Source organism: Amphibalanus amphitrite, unplaced genomic scaffold (assembly GCF_019059575.1).
Source record: "Amphibalanus amphitrite isolate SeventyFive unplaced genomic scaffold, NRLGWU_Aamphi_draft 000409F_arrow, whole genome shotgun sequence".
Taxonomy (NCBI): Eukaryota; Metazoa; Arthropoda; class Thecostraca; order Balanomorpha; family Balanidae; genus Amphibalanus; species Amphibalanus amphitrite.
Genome location: NW_024881903.1, coordinates 495,821 through 509,300, shown reverse-complemented (window position 1 = coordinate 509,300; position 13,480 = coordinate 495,821). Strand labels below are relative to the sequence as shown.

Here is a 13,480-nt window from a genome sequence, read left to right as displayed (position 1 = left end):
ACTCATGTGTCTCGGTTGGGGTGCAACTGCACGTGCGCACGTGTAGGGGTCGCTACCAGATCTTGAAAACGGCTGGGCCGATTGAGCTTAAATTCGGTACACCGCTAGAGACCGGCAACTAGGGTGCCGTCCACAAGTCATTTGGGACCCAGCTTGCACGTGCGCACGTGCAGGGTGAGGCTTTCAGATCTCAGAAACGGCTGGGCTGATTGCATTCAAATTCGGCACACCTTTAGCGGCGTTACAGAGGTGCTTGCTCAAACAACCTGCGGTCCCGCGATGCGGAGCCCAGCATCGCAGATGCTGGTATCAGCTGTTGGGAATTTGCCAATGTTTGGTGCAAAATAAATATGAATGAATGAATGAATTAGGAGTAAACATCTTCGGGTTGATTGTTTGAGCGGCCCAGCGACATGGCCTGTCCCGCCGGTTCACTCGAGTGTACCAGTCGGTAGCAAAAATATCCCATACCATTCTTGTTTTCTTGCCCTTACCCCTGGATATTGCTTGAAACGATGCTTGTAGACCTGACTTTCAAACGAGAAGGCCTTGTACATCAGCTTTGCATGAAATTTGTATACTAATTGATAAATTAAGTACACATAAATGATAAATGTGTCCTGCGATATTACATTTTTTGCTCCGACATATACTGAGCTTTACATGGCACGCCATATTCATATCGTTGCTTACAAGTAATTGCTTCACTGGGGGTACTTACAGCTCACAAGACGCAATCAGGGCCTTCCAGGCAGACCCGTGTCCAGCCCTCACGAAGTCGCCTTTCCTTGTGCGTACGCCTGACTGCCCTTCCCCGTCCAACCACCGTCTTAGTGACGTCACAAACGTCTGAGTGACGTCATCGGCCAGCCGACCAATCAGAGAAGGAGGGAGGTCGGCAGGGATTGAGGCAGTGTTTGGTTGTCATGGTTAACAGGTAAATAAGGTTATGGAAGGTGTCGGAATAATAATTAATCTCCATAATCATGGACTGTGTGTAAAAAGTTCTTTTTGCAGTTGTTCAATGCTCATTATTCGGTAGATACTAGATGTACATAATATTAGTGGCATATCAATGTGTGTCAAACAAAAGGTCCGACCGACGAGTTTTTTTTGTGCTTGTGCGAGGGACGTTGTTTATAAGCTATTCAATTTTAATTAACTTTGTTCGAAAAATATAAATGACCATAAGGATAAATTGATAAAAAAGAAAAATATAATATTTCGATCACAGTTCTTCTTAGGAATGTATAACAAAAGTTAGAATAAGAATACATGTCGCATTCGTAAATGTATTCCTATTCTGGCTTTTGCTATTCATTCCGACGAGTTTTTAAATGTGGTTTGAAATGTTCAGTGCCAGATAAATGTGTGTTCGGACTGCGCAGTATCGCGGAGGAGCAGAAGATCAGCCGAGCTCGCCGATACCTTTTAGTGGATCTCTCCTGGGGATTGTCAGAGCCTGTGCATTATATCGAGAGTATATAAGGCTTGGGTGGCTGCGCAATATAGGACCGGTCTGCCGACCCGGTATGTCTAGGTCGGTAGCCGGTGCCGACACGAAGGGGAAAGTGGCGGCTATTTTAATGTAATGAAGCTTGAACGTGTAATCTCTTTAGCACGATATGGAAGAAGAGAATTGGTACCGCAACGGTGCATAAGTAGCTCTTTTTGAAAATGCCATCACGGCCACACCACCCGACTCTTACAGAGTCCGTCTCGACCTTGTAAATCTTCGAGAATTAAAACATTGGTAATAGTTAGTTGGCAATTGAGCAGGGTGTAATCGAATGGCGGTAATGTTTCTTGAGTCTAGCCTTGAATCAAAATCACAAACAAAACGTCCCGACATGCCCAACGCCCATGGAGTATTAGATGCTTTCTTTGTTTGTATATACCGACAGTGGCATTGTTGCAAATTATTGCCACCTGACTGATGCCCTCTTACCGAATCTGATACATCTTTGGTTGTGGCCGACTGGGAAATGATAACGATCAAGATGTTGTTATCATCGAGGTAATAAAAAACAAAGATTGAGCCGAGGAACACATGTTTTGAATGGATCAATGACCTAAACACAGAGGCCAAATCATAACAACACAACAGAACGAGCAATGCCCTCCCAAGGGTCTGTATTCCACCGTAAAGAGCATGCAACATCCCTGTGCGGACTGTGACATCGCACCAAAGTGTTCCTATGGGAGGGAAAACTTGTGTTTGTCTTTATTTGACGGTCGTTAACCCTTGACATTGAAATCAGAACCGCCTTAATCTAGTTTTGTACGCTGAACCATAGTCGATTAATGTGTTTTCAGGTCCCTCGAGATATAAAGAAAGCTTCTGAATAGGACCGTTTAATACAGTGCTTAGACCTCTGTATACAGTGTTTATCAATGTCAGTGTTTTGTAACTTAGGTAGAGTACCTACGAATTATAAGTGCGTGATTTGACTGTTTATGCTTAAAAACAAAACTTTCCTAAAAACGTGCCGTACTTTATCTTGAATTCAGAAGCATACAGGCTAACAAAGACTATAACTATTTCTTTGTTTATTAAGACATTCCCCAAATTCCATGTTGACCTCTGTAAAACGCCTTCCCGTCAAGTGCGTACAGCACGTCAATTTTCCGCCATCACATATTCCACCCCCATGCCGTAACTCTGCGTCATCCTCCAACGGAAAGAGCCTATTTCCACCACGAAATGAGGTTAATGAGTTGGTGCTATCAGCTAAAAGGCGGTACCAAGTGGAGCAAGAACTACTTGTCTGGAAACGACTGTGTTTTATAGCTCTACTTGCGCGAATTTTCGCTGTGGTAGCCGTAGATGTGAGACTGATCAAGATTATCAAATAGATCGCATTCACGTTAAAACGCTGCGCATATGCGTGTGCTCGCTTTGTGAGTCTGGCTGATAGCTTTGAAGTAAGTGAGTTGGCTGTTGAATAATTGTCGATTACCTTGAAAGTAGGACGAGTCCGTCATTCGAAGTGCTTGAGTGTGGAGTGTTTTGGTTGAAAATGCGCGGTGAAGTGTTGGAAGCTTTTACTCAAAGGAAACGGCAAAAAAAGAAGAAGAAAAGAAATACATATTTTATAGGTGTTTGCGATATAGATGTGTAGGCGTTGATGCATAATTATCGTCTCATTTTATATGTTGCAAGTGTTAGAATCAGCGTTATAAGGGCACATGTAATGATGTAGAAAAGCAAATGGCGCATTATTTGAATTTAATTTTTGACTTGGGGATCTAGTGCAGGCTGGCCCTTGGGTTCATATAGCAAACTGAAATAATACAGAACAGTGGTACTTATACACAGGTAAACTAAAGAAAGAACGGTGTCAAAGCGTCCAAACTTCAGAAGGAATGGTGTCAAAACGTTCCGAATCATTTGCGCGTATTATGTTCATTGCAGACCAACCAAAGCAGCATACGTGGCATGAAATTTTGGGAAAATGCTCCGGAGGTAGGGGAAATGATACATGTAGGAGTACCTCGTTATAAAGATAAACTTTAAATCTCTCTTTGAATCTTTGAATCTGAACACCTTTGAATCTGTTCTTATTTGCAGTGCATATGGAGGAAAAACGTTTTTCATGTGAGCAGAGTGAAGGGAAAATTACAGTTTGTCTTTTATGAAATGCCTCATCGATGCGAAGAGATCGGTCAACTAGCCCCCACAATTCAAGTGATCGTGAGGTTTAACCTTATTAAGACATGTCACATCAGGCATTCGACAGCGCGTACTCTACAGTGCAGCATAACTTCAAAGGTGAGTCCAAGACAGGACCGGTCTCATATAACTCAAACCTGAGGTGTTCTGAGGTGCATGAGGTACTTCGTACTGTGCTAATCATGACACACACGTAACGTTTACTTATATATTATTTCTATACATTATTCAAATATGTCGGTGACCGAAAATGAGTGATAGTGGTAGGTCTCATGTCAACCGCACATTACGAACATTCTAGAAGGAAATCCGTTGTGCGCGCTCCGCACTGTTGCTAGCTCCAAAATTGATTCAAATGATGCGTGTGGGTGTAACATGGTACCAACAGGAAGTTATTCGCATGTTGCTGAACTGTAAAATTCCTGCAAATGGTCGAAGCAAATCCAGGTAACGGAAACTATTTTGCTCCTACTTTCAAGACTTGCGTGTTTTACATAATCAAGCTACTGCTTTAACCCTCGCCTGGCCAGGGGGGGGTCGATGCGACCCCCTAAGGTTTTTCGAAGATAGCGTAAAAACGGCGGCGCGCAGCGCCGCCAAATTTGGCACGCCTATGGGGCAACTTTTACATATGACCTGAAAATTTCAGGTCCGGGTGACTTGGGTCAGGTCACCAGGTCAGAAAAACCGGTACAAGGTCATGGTCAAATTTCAATTTTCTTTTTCCACCTGTCCAACTAACAGTTTTGCACTGATTTCCTTCAAACTTTCAGGATGTGCTAAGTTCACCGAGTTGTATAACATATAGTTCGGGTTTTTTGAGGTCACTGACCTGAGGTCAGTTAGAGGTCATTACGTCGTAATGTTAAGCCTATGGGAAAATACTAAATTCGGAAAATACTGGAGATATCCGCTTCGTTCTATCACTTTTGTGCTTTGAAACAACAGTACTTAACAGCAGGTCACTTGGTGCTTCTTTGTTTGGTGTACTTATCCATGGGTCAGGTCAAATGAGGTCAATTGAGGTCAAATGACGTTTTTGCCAATAACTTGGCACATAATGATGCTAGAGCTTAAAAAATGGTATCATTGTGTTCCTGGTGATCAGACGAATCGAATGATATGCGATATGATGCAATTTGGTTAACTTGAACTTAATTTATAAATTTAAGTTTACTTAAAATTTAAGAAAAACTTTAAGTACACTTAAGCAAGCTAAAAAGATACCATTTGACGCGCCTTGACGTGCTGAGTTCACTGGTGCTTTTCTTTTTGCTCTATTAATTAGATCAAAAGTTATAAGCGAAAAACTTTTGCCCTGTTTTCGCGAAATTTTACATTGATACCCCCCAAAACCCCCTAAATATTGACCTAGAGCAACGAAATTTGCAGGGGGCGAGAACTCCAGGGGGCCCACCTACCTACCAAATTTGGTGTTTCTAGGTGCCATAGGAGCCAATCGCGAGGGGGGGTCGCATCGACCCCCCCCCCCCTGCCAGGCCGTGTTATGGAAAATGCCCTGCCAGGGCGAGGGTTAAAGCCAGCGTATTTCAAGGAAAAGTGTAAAACGGCATCGTCGGATGATTTGTGATCCGAGTGACGTGCTAATTGTGACAAATTTGGAGCCCGCTTAGTTAATGCGAAAGTTAAGTATCGTGCCGGTTCGTTTTAAAATGTTGCTTTCTGGACAAAGTATGGATAATTTTCCTGCTCGAGGTCACGAGACGACTAATGTAATGTTGGGATATATGTAACTGTACTCTTTGTTCCAGCATGTAGGCACCGTAGCGTATAACTAAGGTTTTTTATTAGCACCATGCAAAATAAATCAGGCTGCAGTGTGCGTACTTAATGCTTTGATTATTGGTGTACTTGTTATTTCATGCAAACTATCTTTCAAACATCCGTCATCCCTCTATCACTGTTACAAATTAAAGAAAAATACGAATCTAAACAATACCCACATATGGAGTGAAAAAATGAAATATGCGTGCTAAGGTATCGTATTTTACAACCAATACAAATATATTCCTCTCATAACTTGTTACAACTCTCTCTCATGATATCCCTTTTGAAACACAACTGGTCATTCAGCCACACTGCTTTAGTGAGGCTGTTAGCTTGAGGCCTATGTTGCATCCATTCAGTTTCAATTGGCGACAAGGATTATTTTGGAAGGATTGCAAGGAACCACCCCAGACGAGAGCCGTCGCCGCCACCGCCTCCGGCATTGGACGAGTCCACTCTCAAATGAAAAGGGGAGGAACGTAGGGGTCAAGGTGAACAGCTGATCAGCTGATCAGAGAAAAAGTAAACAAGATGGCTGCGCCCTATTTGCCCAGTGTCAGACAGTTCAGAAAGGGTGAAGATTTTGAAGTTTGGATGAAATCACTTGAGTAGGGGAAGTTGGGGAACGCCGAAGACTTTTTTTCTGACGCCCGTAGCACGCAAGGTAGACAACACAAGCTATTCTTGTTGGCGTCATTCGAGAGGCCAGTCTTTTGCCTTTCAAACATACCAGGCGCATTTGATGAATTCGCATACCGTTAAGCGCACAAACTAAAAATATCAAAGAAGTGACTTTTTCGGCGTTGCCCCGGACTGCGGGGAAAGCCGAAAATGGGAGAAATGATCTACGGGGAATGCCGACATTGATATTTGCCATTTTATCTCAAACTTATCCAGAATTGATCAAAGCTGACACGCGTTTTAAGAGCTTGAGGACGCGGTGCACACTGGAAGTTATAATTGTGTGATATAATAAGAACATGCCAGGTAAATCATTCCTTATAGGTAACAGGCCGTTGTGTCGGTTGAAAGTGTAATTTGTGTGACTAAAAATACGCGTTGCTATTCTACAGCAGTAAAGTCCACGTAGCGTGCTTTTAACACGTGCGTAATGGTACGTTTTCGGCATTACCCCAGCCTGCCATACTTTCATTTGCAGGCCCATAACTTTTCAACGTGCTGTATAAATTTCAAATAGGCAGCACACTTATGCAAAGACATGCTTAAGATTACTTGACCGAATTGGCCAGACAAACGGTAGCATAATGAGTAAGAAATGCAGCTTCAAAGGCGCATGTAGTACAAGGGAAACGTACCTTGAAAACGCTCTTGGCGCCCTCACAGTCGAAGTATTCCGAATGACGACTCGTAACAAACATGCGATAATTGTAGTCACTTAAGCTTCAGAGCATCACTGACAGGTGGCATCCATGTCTTACGGTTTTCGAAATATCTCGAATTTCGGCTTTGCCCCAACTCCGGCATTGCCCCAACTTCCCCTACTATTGTTTAGCGATAGGAGCCGTTGAGCCTGAACGGAAAAAGGGACTGCTGCTGCATCTTTTGGGCCCAGAAATGCAAGAAATATATGAAACTCTGCCAACAGTGGAAGAGGAAGAGTTGGATGTGTTCCAAATGACAGTTGAACAGCTGAAACGCTATTTCAAGCCAAAGTCAAACCAAGTGTTTGAAGAAGTTCAATTCCAGATGCTGAAAAGGGAACAAGGAGAATCAGTGGAGACTTTCGTGGCTCGTCTACGCTCACAAGTAAGAAAATGTTCATTTCAAGATAAGGACATTCATGTGAGAAACAGACTTGTAGCTGGATGTGGTTATCCAAGGCTGCAGGAGAAGCTTTTGGGCATGCCTGACCTAACGCTTGAGAGAGCAGTCAACATTGCACGACTTCATGAAAAAGCACAAGAAGAAGTGGAACATCTCAGTCTGGATCGAGTACAAGAGAAGCCAGAGATGATTCATCGAATCAACAAGGGTCCGCACAACCAACAGAAGAAAACTCACAGCCCAGGTGAGGCAGAAAGCTGCTACAGGTGTGGACGTTCAAATCACAAGAGTGAAAACTGCTTCTACAAAACAAGAGAGTGCTACAAGTGTGGGAAGAAAGGTCACACAAAAGCCGTGTGCAGGAACCCAGGGAAGAAGACGAAGATGGAAGAGAGGAAGGTGAATACCGTGAATGAATCACCAGAGGTGTATGACATGTATCACATGGCAGAAAAGGCACAACCCTCATATCAAGTGGCTGTAACTCTGGAAAATGAACCAGTCACCATGGATGTGGATACTGGAGCAGCCCGTTCTATCATGAGCTACCTCAGCTTCAAGAAGATGAAGATGAGTAAGAAGATGGAACCCACCAGTGTAATCCTCAGATCATATGGAGGACAGCAGTTGAAAGTGAAGGGCAAAGTGAACGTCACAGTGGAGATCAATGGACAGAGAAAAGACCTGGATCTACTGCTGGTGGAAGGAGATGGTCCTGCTCTGCTGGGAAGAGATTGGATCTCTGCTCTCCAACTGGATCTGACAGGACTCATCAGTGTGGTTCAGTCAGAGGAAGGAGGGAGCTGGCAAGTTCAAGAGCTCATGAACAAGTATGCAGACTTGTTTTCAGACAAACCAAGTACCTGCACCTTTGAGGCAAGACTGCAAGTGGATGAAACAATGCCAGCCAAGTTCTACAAAGCAAGACCAGTTCCTCTGGCAATGAAGCAACTGGTGGAAGATGAGATCAACCGACAAGTACAGAAGGGAGTGCTGGAGCCTGTCTCACACTCAGAGTGGGCAGCCCCAGTAGTGACAATCGTCAAACCAGACAAGAAGTCAGTCCGACTCTGTGGAAGCTATGATTTGACAGTGAATCAGGCAAGCAGGCTGGAACGGTATCCAATGCCTCGCACTGAGGAGCTGCTGACCCAGTTGTCGGGTGGTCAACGATTCACAAAGTTGGACCTGAAGGAGGCCTACCTCCAGCTTCCGCTTCAGGAAGAGAGTCGCAAGTACATGGTAATCAATACTCACAAAGGCCTCTTCATGCCCAAGAAGCTGCAGTATGGGGTCTCCTCAGCCCCAGCTATCTGCCAGAGGTACATGGAGAGTCTGCTGGCAGGGATACCACACACAGTAGTCTTTCTCGACGATGTGTGTATCACAGGGAAAAACCAAGAGGAGCATCTCAGCAACCTGGAAGAGGTGTTGAGGAGGCTGCATGATGCAGGTCTGCGCCTGAACCCAAAGAAGTGTTCATGGTTCCAGTCAGAGGTGCAGTACCTCGGGTTCAAAGTGGACAGCCAAGGGATCCATGCTACAGAGGAGAAATTGAAGGCGATCAAAGAAGCTCCTGCACCAACGAATGTTCACCAACTGAAAAGCTACCTGGGCTTAATCATGTACTACAACAAGTTCATGAAGAACCTATCAACGGTGGCAGAACCACTCTACAGACTCCTGAAAAAGGGTCAAGTATGGGAGTGGGGAAAACAGCAACAAGCCAGCTTCAACAAGACGAAGGAGCTACTCTGCTCTGCTCCATGCCTCACTCACTACCGAGCCTCCGCTCCGCTAGTGGTGTCAACTGACGCCAGTCCGGTAGGAGTCGGGGCAGTTCTCTCCATAGTGGATGAAGCAGGCGAAGAACGTCCAGTGGCGTACGCGTCACGCTCGCTGAACAGCACAGAGCGGAACTGGAGTCAGTTGGACCGAGAGGGATTGGCCATCGTCTTCGCAGTGAAGAAATGGCACAGTTTCCTGCTGGGCCGAGCGGGCGTCACCATCAAGACAGATCACCGTCCGCTACTGGCTCTGCTCGGACCAGACAAGCAGCTACCGCTGATGACGTCACCAAGGATTCTTCGTTGGAGAACGATCCTGTCAGCATATCAGTACACTCTGGTGTACTCGCCTGCTCACAAACAGCGGAACAGCGACGGACTCAGTCGTAATCCGCTGCCTCTGGAGGATGATGCCACGCCACCAGTACCAGCAGAAACAGTCATGATGCTGGAGACGCTGGAGAAGACGCTGCTGAAGTCTGAGCAGATCCGCAAGTACACGGCTACAGATCCGGTGTTGAGCAAAGTCATGACGCATGTTACTCAAGGATGGCCAGACAAAGTGGAGGACCAGCTGAAATCCTTCCAGAACCGGAAGACAGAACTCAGCCTCGAGATGGGTTGTCTTCTCTGGGGGAACCGTGTGGTGGTTCCAGAGAAGCTGCAAGGCAGGCTTCTTCGGCTGCTACACGATGGTCATCCTGGAATCGGTGCGATGAAGGCGACTGCACGCTCGACAGTCTGGTGGCCAGCAATGAACAACGCCATCGAGAACACTGTCAAGTGCTGTGAGCGCTGTCAACAGCATCGCAGCTCAGCACCGCCGGTAGAAATGCGACCATGGAGATTTGAAGATCGGCCATGGACCCGACTTCATCTCGACTACGCTGGACCAATAGAAGGAAAATGGCTGCTGATTGTTGTAGATAGCACCAGCAAGTGGATCGACGCTCATGTGACGTCAACACCATCTGCAACAGCAACAATCAGCAAGCTGAGAGTAACATTTGCAACGCACGGACTGCCGTCAGTGGTGGTAACTGACAATGGCACCGCATTCACCAGTGGCGAGTTCGCGGCGTTCCTGCGAGCAAATGGAGTTCGACATCTGAGAACCCCAGCGTACCAACCGTCATCAAACGGACAGGCGGAAGCCGCAGTAAAAGTGGTGAAAGAAGGACTGAAGAAGTATGTGGAAGGCACACTCGAAGTTCGGCTGACGCGCGTTCTGTTCAAGTACCGAACGACGCCGCATTCAACAACCAGGCAGACGCCAGCTGAAGTGCTGATGGGCCGGAAATTCCGAACGCACCTCGATCTGGTTTTCCCAGACCTCCGAAGCACAGTCGAGTTTCAGCAAGACCAGCAAATCCTGAGGAAGAAGGCACAGTCTCGTCAATTCAAGATTGGTGACTCTGTGTACGTCTCGGAAGTGGGAAGAGGAGAGCCGAGGTGGCATGCTGCAGTCGTAACGTCCGTCCGCAGTCAGCTGTGCGAACTGAAGCTGGACGATGGTCGGGTGTTCACTCGACATATCGATCACATACGAGGTCGTGAAAGCAAGAATGAAGCTGAAAGCCAGGAAGACAGAAGACCGAGACAGCTGAACGAAGAAGAAGAAGACAGACTACGCCAAACGAAACAACCGAGAGAGGAGGAAGAAAGAAACTACGAAGGAAGAAGAGAAGACGAAACCGATCAAAAAGAACAGTGGTCAAAGAAGACAGATCGAGCAGAGAAGGTGGACGAACAAACGAAACAGAAGAAGGACGAAAGGAATATGGAAACAGAAGAAAGGAAGAAAGACGCCAGCAGTAACGTATCCGAGCCTACTTCAGAGCTGAACAAGCCGGTGGGAGGTCAGCATACGGAGGAAGGAAACCGTGGCGACGCGGTTATTCCGAGCTCCGCGGCTACAGCTGGTGACTCCGGGGGACAGTCGGTTTCTGGTGCACATCGGTATGCGCTCCGTGACCGATCTCGACTCCGACCTCCGGACTGGTATGGATCTACGTGAACCTGTCAAGTGAATGGCGAGTGTTGGATTGTTCATGGATTGTTTTTTGTTAGTTTTGTTCCGCGTATCAGTTTTGGGTCTGAAAGATACTGTCGCTGTGCCAACGGAGTATGTTGTGTCGCAAATGCATTATTATCGTATGAACAGTGCGGATTATGTAGGGGATAGAACTTAAAAAGCTAAGGGAAGAGGAATTGTTATGTTCTTGACACAGCGGAGTATGTAGACGGCGGGGAGCTGGCCTGTACAGTGGTGACATCTAGCTCCGGTAGTTCGGCCGCCGTCCGCCAGGGTCCGCTGTCTCCGTCCATTAGAGCGATCAGCTGATCGTGCAGCGGGACCGGGAGGCTGGTGCTCGGGAGTCCGCCGAGTGCGTGCGTGGAGGCCGGTGGTATCGTGACGGAGAGTGGTGCATTATGGTGTTCTGTTGCTCGAGGCCAGAAATACAGCGAGGACCGCATCCAGAGCCATGTGTGTACTGAAGTAGTACAGAACAGAGGAAGAACAGAACACCGTCCAATAGTTTTCATGTCACCTCATACATCCACATACACTTCAACCTCATTTCAACCTTCGTACACATATGATTTCCCTAACCGGAGACTTATAGTCACGCCTCATGCTCCTGCTTTTTTTGATCACTCATCCAATTCCGTAGCAACGGCACGCTTCAAAGTCTAAGCACCGTTTCCTCCTAATCATGAACTCTCCAAAGGTACTGATATTGTTTGTTTGCGCCAAAATTTAATGCCATTGCTTTTGCTAAGTCTCCGCGTTCAATGTTTATTCGCGTCGTAATGATAATCCTGCTCCCATTGCGTGTTGGGTAAACATGAATAACATGATAACGATTCTGCAAACTGAGAGACGTTGCTAACTAAGCATGACGGGGTCCTGCATATAGGCATTAACGATATGCTGTGGAATGAATGGGCTAGTCGTGTCACAACAGAGGTGGCAGTTGCAACAGAGTCTTAGCTGTCAAGGACAGTGTCATCAGTGACAATGCGAAATGTCAGTGACAATGGACACTGTCACTGACAGTGTCAGACGGTGTAGGGGTTGGTGTCTGTGACACATTCTGACCCTGACACGAATGACTTGACATGTAGCTATCTGACCAGACATGTTTTGAGATAACTAGAAATGACACGAAGCAACTGAATCGACAGTCAACACACAATACAATACTGAACATGATAATACGGAACATGACACAATACGCAATACCTATGACACAATACGGAACGTGCCAATACGGAACACGGCACAATACGGAGCATGACCAAATACGGGACACGACACCACAAGAAACACAACACAACACAACACAACACAACACAACACAACACAACACAACACAACATAACGCAACACAACACAACACAATACAATACAATACAACACAACACAACACAACACAACACAACACAACACAGGACAACACGATGCAACACAACATGCACCCGACACAACACAATGTGACCCCAATAACTAACTCATGACTCCCTATTGACACACACACAACTCCCACAACACACAGTCACTCAATCTCAGTCAAGCCTTGACCCCATCACGTGAAACACGCGTGGCTCTGTACCGCTCCCTAAAACACTCCGTGACACCTAAATTATCACAACGACCCTCCTATGACATTGTCGCTATTCCCTCCAGCAATACACTTTCGTTATCATCAGCAGTTAACCCAGACTGGCGTAATCTTGTTTGGTCGTGCTCGTGCATTATTTATGCAGGGATCCACCGTGTCACCAGTTATTTTTGATGGAAAACACTGTTGTGGGTTTATGGCTCAACCGGTTTAAGTTAATTGTTGAAGAAAATTGAGCGAGGCAGTGTTGAAGACATTGGGCGAGGCAGTCGTTCTGGGAAAGCATGTTTGTAGTGGAGCAGTTAATGGGAGGTTTTAGTGAGGCGTGTCTTAATGAATGAGCATGACTGTGTTGCTGATATGAATGATGCATGGCCTGGTGGTGACACCCTTATATTTGCAGCAGCGCCTGCTTATAAAATTACCAAAAGCAACTCTCTGGTACAGGGCTGTGGAGTCTGAGTCGGAGTCTTAGTCGGAGCCAGTCGGAGTCGACAGTTCTGCCCAGAGTCGATGTCGGAGTCGATTTGGGAGACCGGGGTCGGAGTCGGACTCACCGAACATCCATTGACTCCGCAGCCCTGCCAGATCCGTGGAGTCGGAGTCGGAGTTACATAGAATCGGTTTTTGAAAGCCGGAGTCGGAGTCGGAGTGAGGAGTCGGGGTTACCGAAAACGGAAAATACATCGACTCCGCAGCCCAGCTCTGGTATAACCAGCTAGGTCGTAAGCTGATTAGGTGAAAGAAGGATATAAATTCTCACGGTTGTTGATCAGAGGATTTTTTTTACGCAGTGGCTGTTTTTTTCATTCTAAAACCTC

At 46.2% G+C, this 13,480-nt stretch overlaps 2 protein-coding genes across 2 annotated transcripts in view; one reads left to right on the top strand and one right to left on the bottom strand.

The window, feature by feature from the left end:
• Positions 1-793, bottom strand: part of LOC122390788 (degenerin deg-1-like) — a 40,397-nt gene extending 39,604 nt beyond the window's left edge. The window contains exon 1 of the mRNA XM_043384063.1: positions 722-793. The gene's annotated coding sequence lies outside the window, so the exon portion shown is untranslated. The remainder of the gene's footprint in view (positions 1-721) is intronic.
• Positions 794-7,324: 6,531 nt separating this feature from the next.
• On the top strand, positions 7,325-11,050 carry LOC122390798 (uncharacterized protein K02A2.6-like). The gene has a single exon (XM_043384108.1). The coding sequence runs from the start codon at positions 7,325-7,327 to the stop codon at positions 11,048-11,050; it is 3,726 nt and encodes a 1,241-aa protein (XP_043240043.1).
• Positions 11,051-13,480: the final 2,430 nt, after the last annotated feature.